Source organism: Bos taurus, chromosome 14 (assembly GCF_002263795.3).
Source record: "Bos taurus isolate L1 Dominette 01449 registration number 42190680 breed Hereford chromosome 14, ARS-UCD2.0, whole genome shotgun sequence".
In the NCBI taxonomy this organism is placed as follows: domain Eukaryota; kingdom Metazoa; phylum Chordata; class Mammalia; order Artiodactyla; family Bovidae; genus Bos; species Bos taurus.
This window is the reverse complement of record NC_037341.1, coordinates 69,905,841-69,927,204: the sequence shown is the minus strand read 5'-3', so window position 1 is coordinate 69,927,204 and position 21,364 is coordinate 69,905,841. Positions and strand designations below refer to the sequence as shown.

The 21,364-nt window shown below is 35.0% G+C and overlaps 2 protein-coding genes across 5 annotated transcripts in view; both read right to left on the bottom strand.

Annotated features, from left to right (window-relative positions):
* RAD54B (RAD54 homolog B) overlaps positions 1–21,364 on the bottom strand; it is a 118,166-nt gene that overhangs the window by 49,252 nt on the left and 47,550 nt on the right. The window lies entirely within an intron of this gene.
* Positions 10,346–21,080, bottom strand: FSBP (fibrinogen silencer binding protein). Its single transcript, XM_003586908.6, has 2 exons — positions 20,637–21,080; positions 10,346–16,858 (listed from the first exon to the last, which is right to left on the bottom strand). Exons 1-2 carry the CDS (start codon positions 21,008–21,010, stop codon positions 16,333–16,335), a joined length of 900 nt encoding a protein of 299 aa, XP_003586956.1. The 5' UTR covers positions 21,011–21,080; the 3' UTR covers positions 10,346–16,332.

The following is a 21,364-nucleotide window of genomic DNA, read 5'->3' as shown; positions in this document are numbered from 1 at the left end:
ATCTCTTTTAGTGCTTTGAAGCAAAAACACTCTTAAGTTATCTATTAACTCAAAGCACACTTGACACTAAAGACAAAATCTCCCCTTGTTACTCGGTCTTATTCTTTCTTTTCCCCTTGGCAGTTAACCATGAGCACTTCCGTGAGAAATATAAAGCATCCTCATACTGAGCCCTAGCTCTTGCTTCTCACCTAACTTTTATACTGTATTTTTCAATGACTAGATAAGTTTACTCCAGCTGAAGAGAGGAAAATCTCACTCCCCCGTTATTGAAGAGCTATTCACTGTATCTTTTACCAAATACACAACTTGACCTCCAAAGCTATCAAAACAAAAGAATTTACAAAACAAAAGCCAAATTACTACTTTATCTTTTAAAATTCACCCACCTACTTAAATAGGAAAAGAAAAAGCCCTGAGACTAGGAATAAAAAAAGAATTCCCACTTTCACCACTTCTAATCAGTGTTGTCCTGGCAAGTCTTAGCCAATGCAATAAGGCAATAAAAAGTATAAAGATCAGAAAGGAAGAGAAGAAGTAAAACTGTACCTATGTGCGGATGATAAAACTGTCTACATAGAAATCCACAGGGAAACTAAAAACAAAGGACTGAGAACTAATGACTTATTCCACCTCATTTCAAAGTTAACTATCATGTAACAAAAATGGAGATACTTTGGTATTTAAAAGAAAGACAAAATGATCAATGCAACAAAATAGTGGCCACTGTGTATGACCACTATTTTTCAACAAAGTTGGCAAAACAAACTGATTTTCAACACAGTTGGCAAAACAAATTCAATGGGAATAAGCCTTTTCAAAAAATGCTGAGTTAACTGGATAGCCACACAGAAAAAAGATGAACATCAACCATTAACTCACCCTGTATACAAAATTTAATGAAAAATGAATCATAGACTTAAATGTAAAATTTTACTACAAACTTTTACAAGAAACTGTAGTAGAAGATATTTGTAATCTTGAAGAAGGCAAAGGTTTCTTAGAATACAAATATATAAAACATTAAAAATAAAATATATGTTTAATTTTATCAAAAATTTTAAAGGATGCCATTAAGAAAACAAAGTCAAACAAATCAATAGAAAATGGGCAAAAAAACATGAACAGATAATCCAGGAAAGAATATATACAAAAAGTCAGTAAGTACATAAAAAGATCTTTAACATCATTAACCATTTGGGAAATGCAAACAAAAAATACAAGATACACTTCACATCTACTAAGATTAGTCTCAAATGGATAAAAGCAAGTATGGTGCAGATGTAAAGAAACTGGAATCCTCACTCACTACTGGTGGGAATGTAAAATAGTCCAACCACTTTAAAAAACAGTTTCACGATTCAAAGATTACAGTTACCATATGATCCAGCAATTCCACTCCTAGATATATGCTCAAGACAGAGAAAAACATGTCCACACAAAAAAACTTGCACATGAATGTTCATAGCAGTATTATTCATAATAGCCCAAAGGTAGAAACGAACCAAATGTTCATTCAACAAACAAATGAATAAACAAATTGTGGTACATCACGTTATTATTAGTGATATTATTCGTAATATTATTCAGCCATTAAAGAATGGATACAGGCTACAACACATATAAACCTTAATAACTTATGTTAAGTGAGAGAAGCCAATCACAAAAGACTACACATTACATGATTCCATTTATATGAAATGTACAGAACAGGAAAGTCTATAGAGACAGAAAGCAGTTTAATGGTTGCTTAGGGCTAGGAGGTGAGGGTGAGACTAGGGGCACGAGGTATGGGGATTTAAAGTTCAAGAGCACAGGATTTCTTTTTGAAGTACTGAAAACATCCTAAAATTGTGGTGATAGCTGCACATAACTGTAAATATACTACTAAAAAATTATGAACTATATACTTTATATGAGTGAATTATGTTGCTGTTGTTCAGTCGCTCAGTCATGTCTGACTCTTTGTGACCCCATGAACTGCACCATGCCAGGCCTCACTGTCATGAGTGAATTACGTGGAATGTGAATTGTAACTCAATGAACTTGTTTAAAAACATGATAACACCACACACTAACTTGACTAAAATTTTTAAAACTATCTTAATTGAAGGAGATCAGCCCTGGGATTCCTTTGGAAGGAATGATGCTAAAGCTGAAACTCCAGTACTTTGGCCACCTCATGCGAAGAGTTGACTCATTGGAAAAGACTCTGATGCTGGGAGGGATTGGGGGCAGGAGGAGAAGGGGATGACAGAGGATGAGATGGCTGGATGGCATCACTGACTCGATGGATGTGAGTCTGAGTGAACTTCGGGAGTTGGTGATGGACAGGGAGGCCTGGCGTGCTGTGATTCATGGGGTCGCAAAGAGTCGGACATGACTGAACAACTGAACTGAACTGAAAGTCAATTATAACTGAAAAAAAAAGTACAGAGCGCCTAGAAATATCACACACTACTAGAAGGAGTGTAAAATAGTACAATAACTTTGGAAAACAGTATGACAGACTCCTAAAAAGTTAAACATACACCTACTATAACCAGCCATTCCACTGGAAAATATTTACTAAAGAGAGAAGAAAACACATGTCCAAAAACCAAACAAAAAAAAAAAATGTGTACAACTTCAAGCCAGGTACATCAGTCTCCTAAAAGTCTGAAAAACCACTGTCACTATTAGAATTCAGATAATTCATTTGTGCATCATTGGCATTCATGGATTGAGAAAGTGAATTTTGACTATCTGAAACCAGCAAGGTTTTTTCCTAAGAAAACGATTGACGTGCAGCTAAGAAGTTGTGTCCAGAATGCTTGGCCCAACAACTTAATCCCCTGAAAGGATTCTAGCTGCTGTAATCCCAAACACAACAGTCAAGAACAGAAAGGACTGAAGGGCGGTGGCTCTAGTTTCCTGGCCTTCCTATCACAAATAAGGGTGTTTGAACAAAGAGTAATTTTATACACTTCTTTGAGGGAAAATACACTTCTAATGTAGAAAATATGGTGTAGTTTTTTATTGTATTCTTTTCATATATTATTTTGAATAAATTTCTCGTATCATTAAACAGTAAAATGATGCTTTCAGTTCAGTTCAGTTCAGTTACTCAGTCGTGTCCGACTCTTTGCGACCCCATGAACTGCAGCACGCTAGGCCTCCCTGTCCATCACCAACTCCTGGAGTTCACCCAAACTCATGTGCATCGAGTCGGTGATGCCATCCAGCCATCTCATCCTGTCGTCCCCTTTTCCTCCTGCCCCCAACCCCTCTCAGCATCAGAGTCTTTTCCAATGAGTCAACTCTTCACATGAGGTGGCCAAAGTACTGGAGTTTCAGCTTCAGCATCAGTCCTTCCAATAAACACCCAGGATTGATCTCCTTTAGAATGGACTGGTTGGATCTCCTTGTAGTCCAAGGGACTCTCAAGAGTCTTCTCCAACACCACAGTTCAAAAGCATCAATTCTTCAGCATTCAGCTTTCCTCACAGTCCAACTTTCACATCCATACATGACCACTGGAAAAACCATAGCCTTGACTAGACAGACCTTTGTTGGCAATGTCTCTGCTTTTGAATATGCTATCTAGGTTGGCCATAACTTTCCTTCCAAGGAGTAAGCATCTTTTAATTTCATGGCTGCAGTCACCATCTTCAGTGATTTTAGAGCCCAAGAAAATAAAGTCTGACACTGTTTCCACTGTTTCCCTATCTATTTCCCATGAAGTGATGGGACCAGATGCCATGATCTTCGTTTTCTGATTGAGCTTTAAGTCAACTTTTTCACTCTCCTCTTTCACTTTCATCAAGAGGCTTTTTAGTTCCTCTTCACTTTCTGCCATAGGGGTGCTGTCATCTGCATATCTGAGGTTATTGATATTTCTCCTGGCAATCTCGATTCCACCTTGTGCTTCTTCCAGCCCAGCATTTCTCATGATGTACTCTGCATTGAAGTTAAATAAGCAGGGTGACAATATACAGCTTTGACGTACTCCTTTTCCTATTTGGAATAAGTCTGTGGTTCCATGTCCAGTTCTGTTGCTTCCTCACCTGCATATAGGTTTCTCGACAGGCAGGTCAGGTGATCTGGTATTCCCATCTCTTGAAGAATTTTCCACAGTTTATTGTGATCCACACAGTCAAAGGCTTTGGCATAGTCAATAAAGCAGAAACAGATGTTTTTCTGGAACTCTCTTGCTTTTTCCATGATCCAAAACATCTGCATAATGTATTACCAATGATATTCCCACAAAGACAGGATCCACTTCACTACTATATTTATCATTTTACCAATTTTTAACTGTATTTTTTAATGTTACAATTATCATACAGTAAAATTGACACTTTCTCTTGGTGTACAGTTTTATGAATGTTAACACAGGTATAAATTGATTTACCCACTACCACAGTCAGGATGAGTAGTTCCATCACTCCAAAGGACTCCCTCATGGGACTTCCCTGCTGGCTCAGTGGTAAAGACTCTGCCTCCCAGGGCAGAAGACATGGGTTTGATCCCTCATCTGGGAAGATTCCCCATGCCTCAAAGCACGTAAGCCTGTGCACAACTGTTGAGACTGTGCTTTAGAGCCTAGGAGCTGTGACTACTGAGTCCTCGTGCCCTAGAGCCCATCCTCCACAGCCAGAGAAGACCCACAAGAGAAGCTGGCTCATGGCAGCGAGAGGAGCCCTGCTCTCCACTAGAGGAAAGCCTGCACAGCAATGAAGGCCCAGCAGAGCCAAAAATAAAAGTTATTTTTTTAAAAAAGACTCTCTCATGCTATTCTTTTTTGGTCACACCCTTACCCTATTCAGTTACTGATCTGTTTTTCTACCAATATAGTTGTGTCTTTTCAAAAATGTTTCAAACAAATCAAAATCATACAGTATACCACCCTTCAAGCTGGTTTCTCCCACTCAGTATTGTCTTTGAGATTTACCCCAAGTTGATGTCTATATATCAACTTTGTTCTTTATTATTTTGTTCCTTATTATTTATTGAGGTGTTTCCATTAATAGCTCTTAACTATCGCAAAGCTACTATGAACATTTATGTACAGATTTTTGTGTGAACATTCATCTTTACCAATTTGATAGAAATGGCATTTAACATGGTAATTTGAATTTTATTATTAGTCGTAAGACCTTTTTTATATATAGTTACATTTCCTCTTTGCTTGACTTCTCTAATTTCATATTATAAAGGATGTACCTAAGGCAATGGCACCCCACTTCAGTACTCTTGCCTGGAAAATCCCATGGATGGAGGACCCTGGTGGGCTGCAGTCCATGGGATCGCTGAGGGTTGGACACGACTGAGCCACTTCACTTTCACTTTTATGCATTGGAGAAGGAAATGGCAACCCACTCCAGTGTTCTTGCCTGGAGAATCCCAGGGACGGGGGAGCCTGGTAGGTTGCCGTCTATGGGCTCGCACAGAGTCGGACACTACTGAAGCGACTTAGCAGCAGCAGCAGCAAAATAAGTTCCTCACCTTTTTAAACTGAATTTTCAATCTGATCTGAAAACCCTCAACATTCATTCATCCAACAACTTACAGATTGCCCAAAATGCAATCTAAACTCGAACTCTTATTGCAAAATTTCAGTGAAATCTATAAGTAGAAAACGGGCACTAAAGAGAACTTGAATTAGTAAGAAATTATGTCAAAATTAAAGTAAAGGACTTTCCTGGTGACGCAGCAGATAAGAATCCACCTGCCAAAGCTAGGGACAAGGGTTTGATTCCTGGTCCAGGAAGATTCCACATGCCGTGAAGCAACAAAGCCCCTGTGCCACCACTACTGAATTCAAGCTCTAGAGCCAGCGTGCTGCAACTACTGAGGTCCACATGCCTACAGCCTGCACTGGCAACAGAAGAAGCCACTGCAGTGAGAAGCCTCACAGGGAAAGAGTAGCCCCTGCTCGCCACAACTAGAGAACGCCTGTGCACAGCAATGAAGACCCAGTGCAACCAAAATTAAATGAATAAAAAAACTAAAAATTTTTAAAATTTAAATAAAATACTATTGTATTTTAATATGTAAAAGGCGAATACTTAAGTGTTGAATGTGCTAGAAGAATCAAGAGTCCACTTATATCCTCTTTAATATAAGGAATTCACTACACCTTTTATTATAATAAAATTTCAAATAATTTGTGAAATTTTAAATAGGCACAGATTATTTAAACACTCTTCTCTATCCCTCCCCCCTAAAAAAAAAAAAGAAAACCATATGTTTTGGCAACACATAGAATTTAACAGATTAAAATGCGCCAGGTTGACATAAGCCCACTCACTAGAAATTATTTAACATTATACTGTAATTCAAAAAATGATTATGTTTTATTAACAGGTCAAAAGGCTGATTCCTTTTTTAATGAGAAACTATGGGATTGGAGGGAGAACCAGTGCATTATTTTAGGGGTAAGAAAGAGCTCTTAAAAAGATCACTGACTTCCCCCTACTAAAATCCTTTCCCCACAGTAAATCACAGGAAAAGGCCATAGCATGGAAAAATAAAGTTATTCTGTGATGTGTATGTTCAGGGATAAACTAAAACACATGCATAAAAAGGGAACTTACATTGCCTGAAAGAGTTGCCTGTCCCCACTGTTTCCACTATAATCATCTGAATAACCACTTACTCCCTCGGTTTCTTCAAATTCGCAACTTCTCAACTTCACCAACTTGGCTTCCAGTCGGGCCTGCCCCAAAGTTGCTGTGTTAAAGGCCACTAAGTCCAGGTTCGATGCATGAGACAGGGTGCTTGGGGCTGGTGCACTGGGATGACCCAGAGGGATAGGATGGGGAGGAAGGTGGGAGGGGCGTTCAGGATGGGGAACACATGTACACCTGTGGCGGATCCGTGTCAATGTATGGCCAAACCACTACAATATTGTAAAGTAATTAGCCTCCAATTAAAATAAATAAATTTATATTAAAAAAAAAAGAAATAAGAAACCACACACAAAAAAGGAGCTCTTTACTTTTTAGTCCTGACCAAAGTTCCTGAAAGTATTGGATAATAGTGACCATTTCTTCCTGAAATACTGAATTCTATTTTTATAGCTTCTAACACACTTCAAATTTTCCTCTTCCTTGATTGCTATTTCTTAATCATCTTTGCCAGTTCTTACTTCCTGTCTAACCTTTGTTTACTGGAGTTCTTCAGCCCTGAGTTCTAAGCCTGCCTCCCCTCACTATGTACCAAATCTCCTTAAATTAGCTCCCAAGGCTTCAATACCATTACTTTACTAAGTTATATGTTTTCCTCTAGCCCAGATCATAACTCTAGATTTGTATATAAACCAGTACATGCAGTTGGGTCTACATGTCTCATAAATGTCACAAACTCACCAGGTCCACTTATCTTCTCTTCAAAAATTGCTCCTCTTTCAGTTTTTCCATTTCTCAGTGAAAGAAGCCAAGAAACTGGTAATCATCCAGGGCATTCATTTTCTCAGTTCCTGAGCCAATCAACCACAAAATCCACACGATTCTACCCTCTTCATGGTTCTCAAAGCTGTGTACTATTCGCCTTCTGCACTGTCCTTACTCTTTCCCAATAATCATCTCTGGACTACGGAAATATTGCAGGGTCTTCTCAACAGTTCTACTGAAGTCTTCTCTTGCCACCCCTACACCCAAAGCCATTTTCCATATATACTGTATTTATTTTTAAATGTGGGCTTCCAAAGTAGTGCAGTAGTAAAGAATCTGCCTGCCAATGCAGGAGACACGTGTTCAATCCCTGGGTTGAGAAGATCCCCTGGAGAGGGAAATGGCAACTCCAAGATTCTTGCCTGGAAAATTTCATGGACTGAGGAGTCTCACAAGTTTGAGTGACTGAGCTTACACACATGAGTTTTTAAATGTGAATCTAATCATCTACTTGGCTTAAAGGTCTTGAAGAAAACATTACTTCCAGCCAAAGTTCCTTCTACTTCTCTTCCTTCAACATGCTTATCTAAATTAATTTCTAGTCACCCTTCCTTACAGTTTAAATTTCCCTGACTGCAAAACTACATCAAGTTGTGTTATCTCAGCATTAACTCAGCAATTATGTGACAAATTATTTAATGTCAGCCTTTCCCACAAAACTGTAAAGTGTTGAGAGGAGGGCCTCTTTGGATCTTGGTCATCACCATATTCCTGTAACAACAGGGAGTTTTCAAAACTGCCATTATTATTCTAGGCACATTTTTACTTCATGTTTATAAAGACATTAAAATAGAATTACCTTAACACTAATTTTCATGAGAAAGTAGCCTTAGAAATTAACTTTGAACTCAGCTGCATAGCTGTACACCGTATACATTCAGGATTATTTTCCAAGTAAATGTTATAAGAAAGATTTATCACTTCTTTATGTATTTTAATTTTTGCCAACATAAATTCTTTCATAATCATAATTTCTACCAAATAGTTTTGCTAAATCAAATTTTGCTAAAATATTATGAAGACTGTATTACTCCATTAGTTTTTAGTCAAAAAGATACCAGTTTTTAGGTAAGTTAGTTGTCCTGTGTTATTTTTGTTGTTTTAATTTTTCCAGATAAAGTTTTGAGGGTTTTAGCATTAATGAAAAAGATGGGATGCTTTGATCAGTTTTTGAATTCTAAAAAATGTTGTGATGTGCAAGTTCAGACAATTTTAGTTTCTTTATACACTATTTCTACTAGTAGCAGTCACTGTGCACTGAATGGAAGACTGACAGCAGCTTTCCGTATTTTTCAAATTTGTTCTTGATTTTCACTTGGTTAAGAGAAAAATGCAATTCCTCAGGATTGCTGTTAAAGAAGGGACAAAAAGCCTGTCTTCATCAAAAATGGCTGGGAAAGATATCTTAAGAGTCAAATATCCTGTTGTATTCCCAGGAGAGCTGCCTGTTATGTCCAAACCTGCCCCTGCAAAAAAAAAAAAAAACTAACTAGAACAAAAGACAGTAGTTAAATTCTAAGAATTCAGAATTCCTTATACTAACTGAAATAACATAAGAGTCTCAGATTTAGATACAGCCTTTCTTTTGCAGGAAAGAAAGGAGAAGGAATAAAAGCATAAACTCTGGAGCCAGACTGGTTGCACTTGAAGCCTGAGTCTGCCCTAGCTAGCAACATGACCCTGCACAAGTTACTCACCCCTGTGCTTATAAATTGTCAAATGAATGCAATACTAATACCTACATCACAGAGTTGTTGCATTAGACGAGCTAATACATGTAAAATGCTTAGAACAGTCTTTGCCATGCAGTAAGCGCTCTCCAAATGCTGACGACCATCATCGTCATCGTGCACTTGTCCCTTTCCCATTTAGTCCCATTTTAAATGGAGGCATAGGGCAGGAGAAAGGACTGGCTACCTGCTCCAGTACTCTTGCCTGGTGAATCCCATGGACAGAGCAGCCTGGTGGGCTACAGTCCACGGGGTTGCAAAGAGTCAGACACAACTGAGAAGGACTAACACATAGAGCAGGCAAAGGAGAATGACTGCAAAAAAGCAGAATGAAGGTATTAGGAATTAAACATATTAGGAGCATAACTTCCTTTATCTAGACTACTTGTAACATATAAAATAATGACTAATTTGCTACATTCCAGACTAACCACCACTAACAATTCCGTTCTAACCTATAATTTTTCCCAGGCTTCCCAGGTGGCTCAGTGGGTAAAGAATTCACTTGCGATGCAGGAGATGAAGGAGACATAGGTTTGATCCCCAGGTCAGGAAGATCTCCTGGAGGAAGGCATGGCAACACAGTCCAATATTCTTGCCTGGAGAATTTCGTGGACAGAGGAGTCTGAATGCCCATAGCCCACAGGACTGGAAAAGAGTCAGACACGGCTAAAGCAACTGAGCACGCATGCTATTCATTTTTATTTCTAAACTTGGTTCTGATCTACTTCTCCCTTGACCCTGTAATGTGCTTTCCAAATCAATGCCAAAAATAGTCTTCATAAGCCAGAGGCTTGAATGTGTAGAGCAAGACTCACAAGGTAATTCACAGGGTAAGAATGCTTAAAACCATGCTTTGACAAAAGAGGAAGGCAGAGACATGGTCATTTAAATATTAATAGTGGATATTATCATCTTAATGGATGAGTCCTAAGCATAGTAACTCTAAGATAACGTGGCTTAATTATACATTCCATAAACCCAAACCTTTAATATTCTTTTAATAATTCTAAATATATACATTGTTTTTAATGGAGTAAATGGAATTTAAAATGTCTCATATCATCAAATTCAACAAAAAATATAAATACTCTTACAAACCATATTTTTTGAGTTTCAAAATTACCAAAAGCTATCAGAACTTTTAACATGCATTAACATATAACTGCAATATAAATGTGAGATTTGAAAGATACGGTTTTTATTACACTAAAAAATATGCAAACATGAATACACAAATTCTTCAAACTGGTAAACATCCATAGTTTTCTCTACCTAACAAAACAGACTGCATGTCAACTAACTGCAAGTATCATTATGTATAAAATAAACCTAAAAGATACTTCTTTGCATTAAAGATCATTTTCAGAATGATACTTTGAGGATGGCAGGAACTATACATTTCATCATATTTCTCAATTCTTTATGACAAAGCATATATGCAATTAGTGCTAAAACAGAAAAAAAAAATCAACAAACTACAATATTCCCAGATATTTAAACTATCTGCCCAACATTTTTAATTCATTTAAATATAAAAAATTTATTCATCAATTTCAATTCTGACATTCCAATCAATAAACATGCAAACTTTATTTTAAAAAATAATCCATACACTGTTGATGGAAGTGTAAAATGGTACAATCACTTTGAGAAAAGGTCTGGCAGTTTCTTAAAAAGTTAAACATATATCTTCCCTAAGCCAGCATTAAGTTCATGACACACTTATATGAGAATATACAGAACAACCAAAATCTGGGAAAATGCCAGAAGTCCATCAAAAGATAATGGATGGGGACTCTCCTGGTGATCCAGTGGCTAAGACTCCATGCTCCCAATGCAGGGGGCCTGGGTTCGATCCCTGGTCAGGGAACTAAGATCCCATATGCCTCAACTAAGACCTGGTACAGCCAAATAAATTCATTAGATAAATAAAAAGAATTTTTTAAAAAAGATAAAGGATAAACAAACTGTACTGTATTTATAAAATGGAATATTACTCAGCAACAAAAAAAAAGCAATGAACTACTGATAAAAGGATGATGAATATTAAAAACATTAAGATGGATGAAAGAAAACAGAAACAAAGAGTTCACACTGTTTGACCTCAGTAATATTAAGTTCTAGAACAAGAAAAATTTATCTATGTTTTTTTAAAAATTAGAATAATGGTTGCCTGAGGTGCCAGTGGATTCGTTAGGAAGGGGCAGGAGAGCACATTCTAGGGTGATAACTTTTTACACTTGATCTTGGCAAAGAATAGGGTGATAACCTTTTAAATCTTAAAGTGGGTTTAAGCTACAGAGGTGTAATTTGTCAAAACTCATCAAATGGTGTATTTAAGATTTCACTGTTTGCAAATCTTACTTAAAAACATCATACACACACAAATAAATATTGAACTCCAGTTCATAATCCTCATGCTGAAGTGCTTATGGGTAAAGTATTTTAATTCTGCAACTTGTTTTAAAATAAGTTTTCCTTAAAAGAAAAAAAAAAAAAGAATTTATGGATGGATATAGATGGATAACTATGTGATAAGTGCAAGTCTAATGATATATCCATGTTAGTTAAGTGTGGGCTAATTTGGGTGACATTTTTATTTATCTATTTATTAACTTTGCTTTCCACTATTTACAAAGGAACTGAAAACTAAAGATAAATAATATAAGTTCACATCATAGCTGCTATTTTTAGTGAAAACAACTTATAGAAGATATATAAAAAATATGGGACCAATTTCTCAAAATCGTATACAAAGATCTGTATGACTATTAATGTTTAATTAGGTTGCATATTTTTAAAATTTGCTTTTTTCTCTTTGTTAAGTATTACAACCATATTTCATCTAATTACTTTTACTATTTACAATCAAAGTCACCATCAAATGTTCAATTGATTTTGAAAATCTGTGAATCTTAACAATTGAAAAAATAAATATACTATGAAATTTAGACATGGTATATTTGGCAACTATACTGGCACAAGGGCTTCCCTTGTAGCTCAGTTGGTAAAGAATGTACCAACAATTCAGGAGACCCAGGTTCAATCCCTGGGTTGGGAAGATTCCCTGGAGAAGGAAATGACAACCCACTCCAGTCTGGAGAATCCCGTGCACTGTATCCTGCCAGGCTCCTCTCTCCACGGGGTCACAGGAGTCGGACATGACTTAGCAACTAAACCACCACCAACCACTGGCACAATCACCTAAAAAAATGTCAGTATTTCAATTATGTCTCATCAAAAAATTTTACCTGTGTAGTACTGAATTCTTTGACTTATGGCACACAAAAAGAGTACACAAGTCAATACAATGTGTTACCATGTATTTAAAAGAACATGTGTTAACAAACCATTTAACCACTATCATCTATATTTTAATTACAATTTACCACACTCAGTTAAAACTTGACATTATTCTAAAAGAAGGCACATGAAAAATAATTCATATTTTAAACATTTTCATGTAAGTAATGATGCAACAAGGTAGAATCAATCTTTCAAAATTAAATTGCACCAAGTTGATGTCTCATTACACAAAAGAGAAATATATTTGAGTATTTTAAGAAATCTGGCATTTGTTAGAAATGAAAGAACTTCATAAACTTTTTCAGGGTGCTATTATAAATCATACCTAGTTTTATAAAGTCATAAGTTGTTAAAAAAAAAACACCAACATACCCATTTGAGTTCAAATGAGTAAGAAAAGACAAGATGACAAGAATAACATATGCACTATCTAAATTACTAATATATTGGATGAAATAGTCTTATGACTTAGTATATTTTTCAAATTTAATGTATTTATACAGAACCAAGTCTACATTTAAAAAATAAAATCACTCTTTTCTATGTTTTCCCAGCATTACATTTCATAAGTAAAGCTCATGGCCCCAAACAGTTCTCTGTAGTATGTAAGATGTCAGGGGGCTTCAGTTCTATTCTATTTGCACTAATAGAATTTGCCCTTACATATGCCCCTTAGTGAAACTTGTCCTCAGCAAAAACTGTGAATGTTAAGTTGGTAAGTAGCCAAAAACTCAAAAAATTCTCAATACAGAAAGGAAAAGAAAAAAGCTTTAGCTCAGAATTTCCCTAAGATAGTCTGCAAGATAACAATAAGCAGCCTCCAAAACCAGTTCAGTAGTTAAACAAGTCTTTTTCACACAGAATTTTTCAAAAAACTATCCTATGCTAACTATAGTTGCTGGGGTGAGGAGGTGGAGCAATAAAAATGAAGCAGAATCATATTCACTTTAAGTTTTGCAGATTAAAATAAAACAACAGTGATTCAGAAAAACTGCTGCAGTGAACTCCACTGCAATGAGTGGAATGCTGGTGTTTAAAAATATGTAAAACTAAGGTTTTCTATTCTATTCAGCCCTAAACGTTAACACATTTGTCACATGATATCAGCAATGAAACAACAATCTTGAACACTGCTGGTGAAAAATCTTACTGAAGCAGACTACGTTTTCTCGGCAGCAAAAAAAATATTCAAGGACGATTTTGTATAGTCTATGTTTTTACCTTCCACACTTATTTTAGAATCTAATCACCAAAAAAATGTATATTGTACTTTTTTTGAACATGTTACTTTGCTAATAAAGACATTTGATAGAATGACTATTCCACAGAACAATTTGGAAAACTCTGATTTAGCTGTACAAAGTTAGCATTCTAATTGAACATTCATTAACAATTCTGAGTAGTACCATGCTAAGATTATAATATGAATTATTACATTTTGTATGGTAACTTGCTTTCAATAATTTAAAAAAGTTAAAGCTTACTACTGTAAAGACTTATGAGAATTATACTGTAAAAACATCTCGAATAAGAATTTTAAAGTCTTTGGACTGAAAGAAAAGTCAGAGAGCAGATTAAAGAAGATGAAATTGTCAAAAGGATACATCACATTATACATTCAAGACATTTTTGTAATATTTAACTCTAATAGCAGATATAAAACGCCAATGAAATTAAGCAGTCAACAGGCTCAAACAGTACCATAAGGGTCTATTTTATTTACTTTCTTTCTATTCCTGTAGCCATAACCTAAATTTTGGATTTCATCTCCTCACTACAATGCCCACTCTGAAATGCTGTTATTATGACATTAAGACAGAGCTTAAGGCATATGCCCCTAGTCAAAAGCCTTACAAGGTTTCCCATTATACAATCACATTTGATTCCTTAAAACAGCTTTTAATGTAATCCATAATCTAGCACCAGTTGCCAACTTCCAAAATGATATCCCTCAGTTTACCTTCACCCACTCTTCAACACAAATTTTTGAAATTCTAATGATTTATGCATCATGTTAGGTTTCAAAATACTCTGTTTCAGCGGTTCTTTGAATGGCTTTATAGCTTGCATCAGAAATCTCTAGAGAGCTTATTAAAACAAACTGCTGGACTCTCCCCTTCGAGTCACTGATCCAAAAGGAACGGATTTACATTTCTCTCAAGTTTTTAAGTGATACTGATGCTGCTGGTCAAGATGCACTCTTGGTGAACCACTGGTCTACACCAAAGGCCAGGAGCCAGAAACCCAATGGCTGAATGAGGCCCACTCACATGTTTTATGTATTTATTATTTTAAACATTTAAATTATTTGTAAATATCTTAAATATAAAAATTTCTCATAAAAATGCAGATTTCTTGCTTATTTCTGCATATAAAAATTCTGCTAGAGCTGAAGAGTAGCTAACCCCAATTAGTCAAGGTATATGTCCTCATCCAGACTATCACAGCCCTAACTGGCTCTGTGTTCACTTAAAATCACTTAAAAATCACCTGGCTTAGCACTGTATTTGGGCTTATACACTTTGACCCACTTTTTCTCTTCTTCTATGCCTTTCTTCATGCTGCTCACTCTGACATAAACAGCCTTTTCCCCCAAAAGTGTTGAAATCCAACCTACCCCATTTTAAAGCTTAGCTTAAAATAGCCTTCCTCAACAAACCCCTAGCCAAAATAGAAATCCTTAAGTAGTACACATATTAAAGATTTAACAAAATGTGTATGTGTGTTTTAAGAATCAAGGTTTTATTTATTTCCACAAATACTAAAACAGTAATATTTACAGAAACATAAGACTACAGATATCATAAGTTATACACATATAATGTTTTGCTATTTTTAAGTAAAATTTTAATTTTGTTCATTAAAGTTTACTGTGATTTTACTGTGAAAGAAATCTTTTTCAGACTAAGACATTCAAAATGAATCAACATATTAAATCTCAGAGTCAACATATTGGATTGGCCAAAAAGTTATTTCGGTTTTAAGTAAAAATAAAAGACATATTTACTGTACAACGTATTCACTAATCAAACTAACTTTTTTGGCCACCTCAATATATAACAGCTCCAACAGTATATCTTATTTTGCAGAACAACAAAAAAAAAGGAGGATGGGAGTAATTGACACAATCCCCCTGATTTCACAATCCACCAATTTTTAAAGACAATTTTAATGAAATAAATGTTTCTAATTTTTTACCATGTAGGATACTTTAGCGGATTTTTTCTTCTATGAAACCGTAGGGGGAGGAAATTACAGAGAAACAAAAACCGAGTGCTGGTCCTTGCTATGCCATAAAGAGCTTTGCTAAACCAAGTAAATCACTGAGTTTTCCCTTGCCCTCAGTTTTATTACCCTTAAATTGAGATGGGAAAAGTGTTCTCCAAATACCTTCTATTTTAGTCCCTAAAATTCTAGAACTTATTCCTTCAAAGAATGAAAGCATAAAAATCAGTGTCATACAGACAAGCTTCTATGAAGCTAGTATTGCTTCTAAATTAGACTAACTTATTAATAAACATCTTGAACTACATACAGCTTTCAAAGTATTAATTAAAAACTTTGAAGATTCAGAACTTTGAAAGAATATTTATGTATATACATATGCATTTATATATGTTAATAATCAAAATAAAACATCTTTTGTAAAGCCCAGGAAGACAAAAAATTTATAAGCATGCCATCAGTTTTACTATATTTCAAAGGAAAATTAAATAATCAGAAAATCATGTCAAAAAAGCCTTTTTCATAACAGAGATTAACAATATGTTTTAAGAATATGTACTCTGCTTCAGGATATTCCCAAATGAAACTAACCAGGCCAAAATTAATCAAATTGCAAGATTGAAAAAAAAATCTCAGAGACTATTATATTCAGGTAGATCATGCCGTAGTCGAATTGCTTTCAGCTTCTCAACTTCAATTTTTGCTCTTAGCAGCTCTTCCTCTAGCTGCTGCCTTCTTTTCAATCCATCCCTCTTCTCCTGAACATATAATCCAAAACTTTTTTGATTTTCTAAAATTATTTGATGCTCCTCTTTCAGCATTTGTAGAATCTGAGGATCATACCCTAATTGTGACCTAAAATTTTCTCCACTCTCATGCCGAAAAAAATCATCTCTCCTTGGAATAGAAGATGGAGACGATGTCATTCTCATATCAACAGAGGAAAGTGATGGTGACAAAGATCTTTCCATTACACGCACTAATTCCTGTTCTTCTCTTTGCTCTAAAGTATCACTCTGTTGAGAATTTAAAACCAGTGGAAGGGGGGGCTTAATGTCTTCTTCTTGCTTCACCTCCACTGTAATAGCAACTGGATGGCGGTCCAACATTACCTGTAGTGAACTGGTACCAGCCTGTGCTTCCTCATCCAAGTTTGCACTACAGCACATAAAAAACCATTATAAAATGTAAATCAAATGAAGACAAGAACATTTTAAAACATAATTTCATATTTAATATACACTAAATTATCAAGGTAAAAAGCAAATTATGAAACAAAAAATATTTTTTAATCTTTGGAATAATAAAGTGACTAAGGCTGGGATTTTAATTATTTTATATATATATATATATATTCATTATATATATATATATGGCTCTCCCCTATCCTTAACTTTAAAATTGGGCTCTTGAAAGAACAGTAAATTACAAATACTAAACAAGGCTATGGAGGTAAATTAAAAAAAAGTGGCATTTTTAACACTCTCAAAGAGCTATCAATTGTCCCTGTAAGCCTGAGGTTCTTAAATGCTGTAAAGAGTCATTTAACTCATTCTGGGCCTCACTATCCTCACATGGTAGTCCTAGACCTCCTATTTCTGCTCTCCTGAACTGATTAATCTAAAACCCACTGAGGTCCATGACTTTGGAAGGACAGTGGAGGGCCAGTGGACAACACAAGGCAGTCTCTGAGAAGTACTGATGTCTGCATTTGTCGCACACAGAAAATCAAGACTGTGTATGATTTGGGGTGTGCTCCACTAGCAGGGGGTTCTCCTAACTTTCCAATTTCAAATACAGTGGCGTTTCCCCCTTACTTATCCAGAACCACACGACTCAGGTGCTCTTTAAGCCTTTTAACCAGTGGCCAGGTGAAGTGTACAAGAGCAAGGGTTTACATGTACCACTGAATCCTCAGTACCCAGCATCATACTAGTACTTGGAATCTAGTAGGTACTCGTCATATGCTGAAAGACTGAATAAATGAAATGGTGTTTTTAATGCAATTTTTAATGGCCTCTATATATTGATAGTTTATTAAATTTACATGAAATTTCCATAAAACATGCATTCCTATGAGAGGCAACTACAGTTTTGGCGTAATTAAAATTTTGATATACCAATATTTGTTATGACAAAACACAATGTTCCTTAAAATCCTGTTGGTTTTTAAATAATTTCATGTATAATATTAAGTTGTGAATTAAGAATACATGTTTCTTAGGTTTTTTTAAAAATATGTCTCTGCCTAACTTAAAAACAAAAGTTATAGAGGTGAAAGAGATTATTGGAACATTAATGGAAATGCTACACTTAATATTATTGAAAGAACATTTTATAAATCATAAATAAGTAATACAGGTAAGAATGCATTCCACACGGGTGATTAAAATGCTGGAACAAGTTCAAGTAGAACAAAAGGAAAAGAATTCAAACTCTCTATATGTCACTAATAGCATTAAATTGCCAGAAATATCAGATATTTGTCTAAGAGGTACAAATGAAATAAGATATTTAATGTGTTATGAAAAATCTATTTGTATAATAGATTATATAAATTATAATCTTGCCTTTGTGATTTTATGATTTTTGAAAGCAAAAAAAGGAATACAAATGTAATTCAAATTAGTAAGATTTACTTTTACTAACATCTCTAAACCCTCGAGTGGGAAAAAGTTAAAACTACAGCTACAAATGAAATTTTAAAAACCCACATAATTACTTTTCCAAATTAGTATGTATAATAGACTGTAAGACTCACAATTAAACATAGATAATATACTCCCATGTAAATTTAAAATATGCCTTATAACTGTTATATTCCATGCTATTTTAGTTTAAAACATCACAAATAAGGCATAACAAAGTCTAAAAATGACTTAGAGAAAGTCACAAAAATGATCAAACAGAAAAGGACTTTTAAAATTTATGAATATGAATTCTGAGGATCAGATTGGTTATAAAAACACAAAATATAATGATATTAAAGAGAGGCAAAAATAAAGACATAAATCAATGTGAATTGCAGAAACAGCCTTATGAAATAGTTGCATATCTTGAAATACATTAAAAAAAATATGTAGTAACATTTTCCTTATTAAGTATAGAGAGTTTGATGAGATTAACAGGCATATTTATATAGAAGCATAATTAAGATACTGTAATTATAAACTTCCGAGATAATTAAGAGTCAAGATGATGTCAAATAAGTACATTAAATATATAAATATATTAAATGAAAATACTAGTATGGAGAAAGTGGCAGTGCAGACATGCTGACACGAATGTTTTAAGTGGCATATTTCTGATACTCTTACCTTTAAAAACTGAAAAACTGCTTCAACAGTAGGCAGAGAAATGTGTAAATCAATTAACTCATTTTATCAGAGAAATGTTGGTGTCCCAAAAGACTGACTGTGTAGGTATGTATACATATACCATATATACGTAAACAGATACTTGTATCTTTCATATTATTTCTCTTTTACATTACTGTATTTTTAGAATACACAACTTAATAAAACTACATTTAGTTTTAGTTTTCAAATTATAAAAGCCTACAGCCAAAAGGTAGTTTAATACCTATAATGCAAAGCCAATGTTCTTTATGGCTCAAAGAGGTATAAAAATTGAATGAGTATAAAGCAGTCTCACTGTGAAGGGTTTTGACATTCACCATACTGGGATTTAATCATTTGTCATCACAGTGAACAGTTTAAGCAGTGACCCCATGAATTAATGTACTGTGTATCCATGTCTTGGATTCCCACTGGTGTTATCTTTCACTATGCTATCAACTAGAAATAAGTATATTGTAAGAAGTTGGGCTCAAAAATACTATCCTAGTAAATTATCAAAATAACAAATACGTTTGACTAAGAAGGTTTTTCCCATTTCCTCCCTAACTTCAAAAGAATTTCACAGGTAATTAATCATTTTGCTTATATAAAGACTCTTTCACCAACAGGAAAGTACTTTGTAAAGTTAAGTTTGAAAGGTTTCTCAACTAGCAAGGAGTTTACGGTTTGCTTAAATTATTCCAAATGATTCAGAAAAAGCATGAAGCTGCCATTTTTATCTTTTGCTGGGGGTTAAAATCTGAATTTAGCAGTAAGATAATAGTCTTTTAAGATTTCCAGGCAAGTGGTTATGTAGAGCACAAAATTCAACCAAAAACCTGCTTCAAATCCAGTTGCTCTTACTGACATATTAAAATTCATATTTTGATACCCTTGCAAAACACTATGGGAGAGCTTAAAGTGAAACTAGACCATTAATACATAAAAGCAACAAAAGCTTTTATTACGTAATCTGAATTCTTAATTACGCATTAACACCTTTTCCTGTGTTTCCCTGTCTCTTTTGAGTATAAATTAGAAAAATAATTTAAACTGTCTTAACATATACATATGCAATGGTGCTACTAACAAGTTTACTTAATTGTTCATTTCAGGTTTTTAGCTCAATTAATATTCAGTAACTGTAGACAGTGAAAATTCATAATAAAGCCAGAGTCCCATTTCTCCTGAAACTGCTAACTTTATACAAAACTGAAAATCCAATGAAATGTAATCTTAAGTGAAATAAGAAAAAGGTACCTCTCAGAAGCTAATTAAATAAATTAATATTAAAGCTTCAAAAGTTTATGAGGTAATGTCACAAATTACATCCCATTTATTCCTCCCTAACCTTTACTTTTTAGAAACTACAGAAGGAGGGAAGGGGGAAGGGAAGACAATCAACAGTGGCTTAAATCAAATGCAGCAGAAAAATTCCTTATAGCCTCACTTTTCTTGTCTAAGAATGCAAAACAAAGAATCTATTCACTACTCCCGTAGTGGGGATGTTTACTATGCATATCTCTATCACAACTAAGCCAGAGCCCAATAGATAGGAGGCGCCATAATTTTCCACAACAAAATAAAATAAAGCTTACCTTTGTATGTGGTTTCTGTCTCTTACCAGGCAAAAACTGGAAATCTGGGGAATCATCTCCATAACTTTCTTGGTTGGCTCAGAAATATTGCTTTTAAAGTCTGACTGGGTCTCTTTTTGCTGCAATAGCTCCTGTTTGGCATATTCTTTGAGCCTTTTGTAAAGAGTGCGTAGGCCCTGCGCTGTTCGAGGAGGGCGGTCTACTCCAATTGCATTATAGTTAACTGCTATGATATCCCAACATCTATTCTTTTCCACTATCACTGAATGTTTGTTAGTGTGCTCTTCCAGAATTTTAACATATGGCTTCACAAGCTTTAACAAATCAAGCTTTTCAGATAAGGTAAAATTGGAAGATCTAGCTTTTCCTACCATTGTTCTTTTCTAATTAACTAGGCAGTTTCTGAAACCACCATGCAGCTTTCAGCTCTGCTCAGCTCTTTTCACAAACAGAGAAAGATCAGGCTTAACTAGGCTAGCCTCATTTAGGCCCACGCCTACAGGGGAGGGTTTATTAAAATTCCTCCAGCTTAAGCTGACGCAGGTTCAGGAAATCTGCTTAAGCCAAGCCTGACCTACATAAAGCTTCTCACTGAAGAAGACAGGAAGGCACAAGCAAAACACACTTGCTTATAAAGAGAACAGCTCGAGATAGGATTTAATACACAAAGGTCTAGAGATAAGCATGGAACACAGCTAAAAACTGGCTAATTTAGTGAGAATATCAAA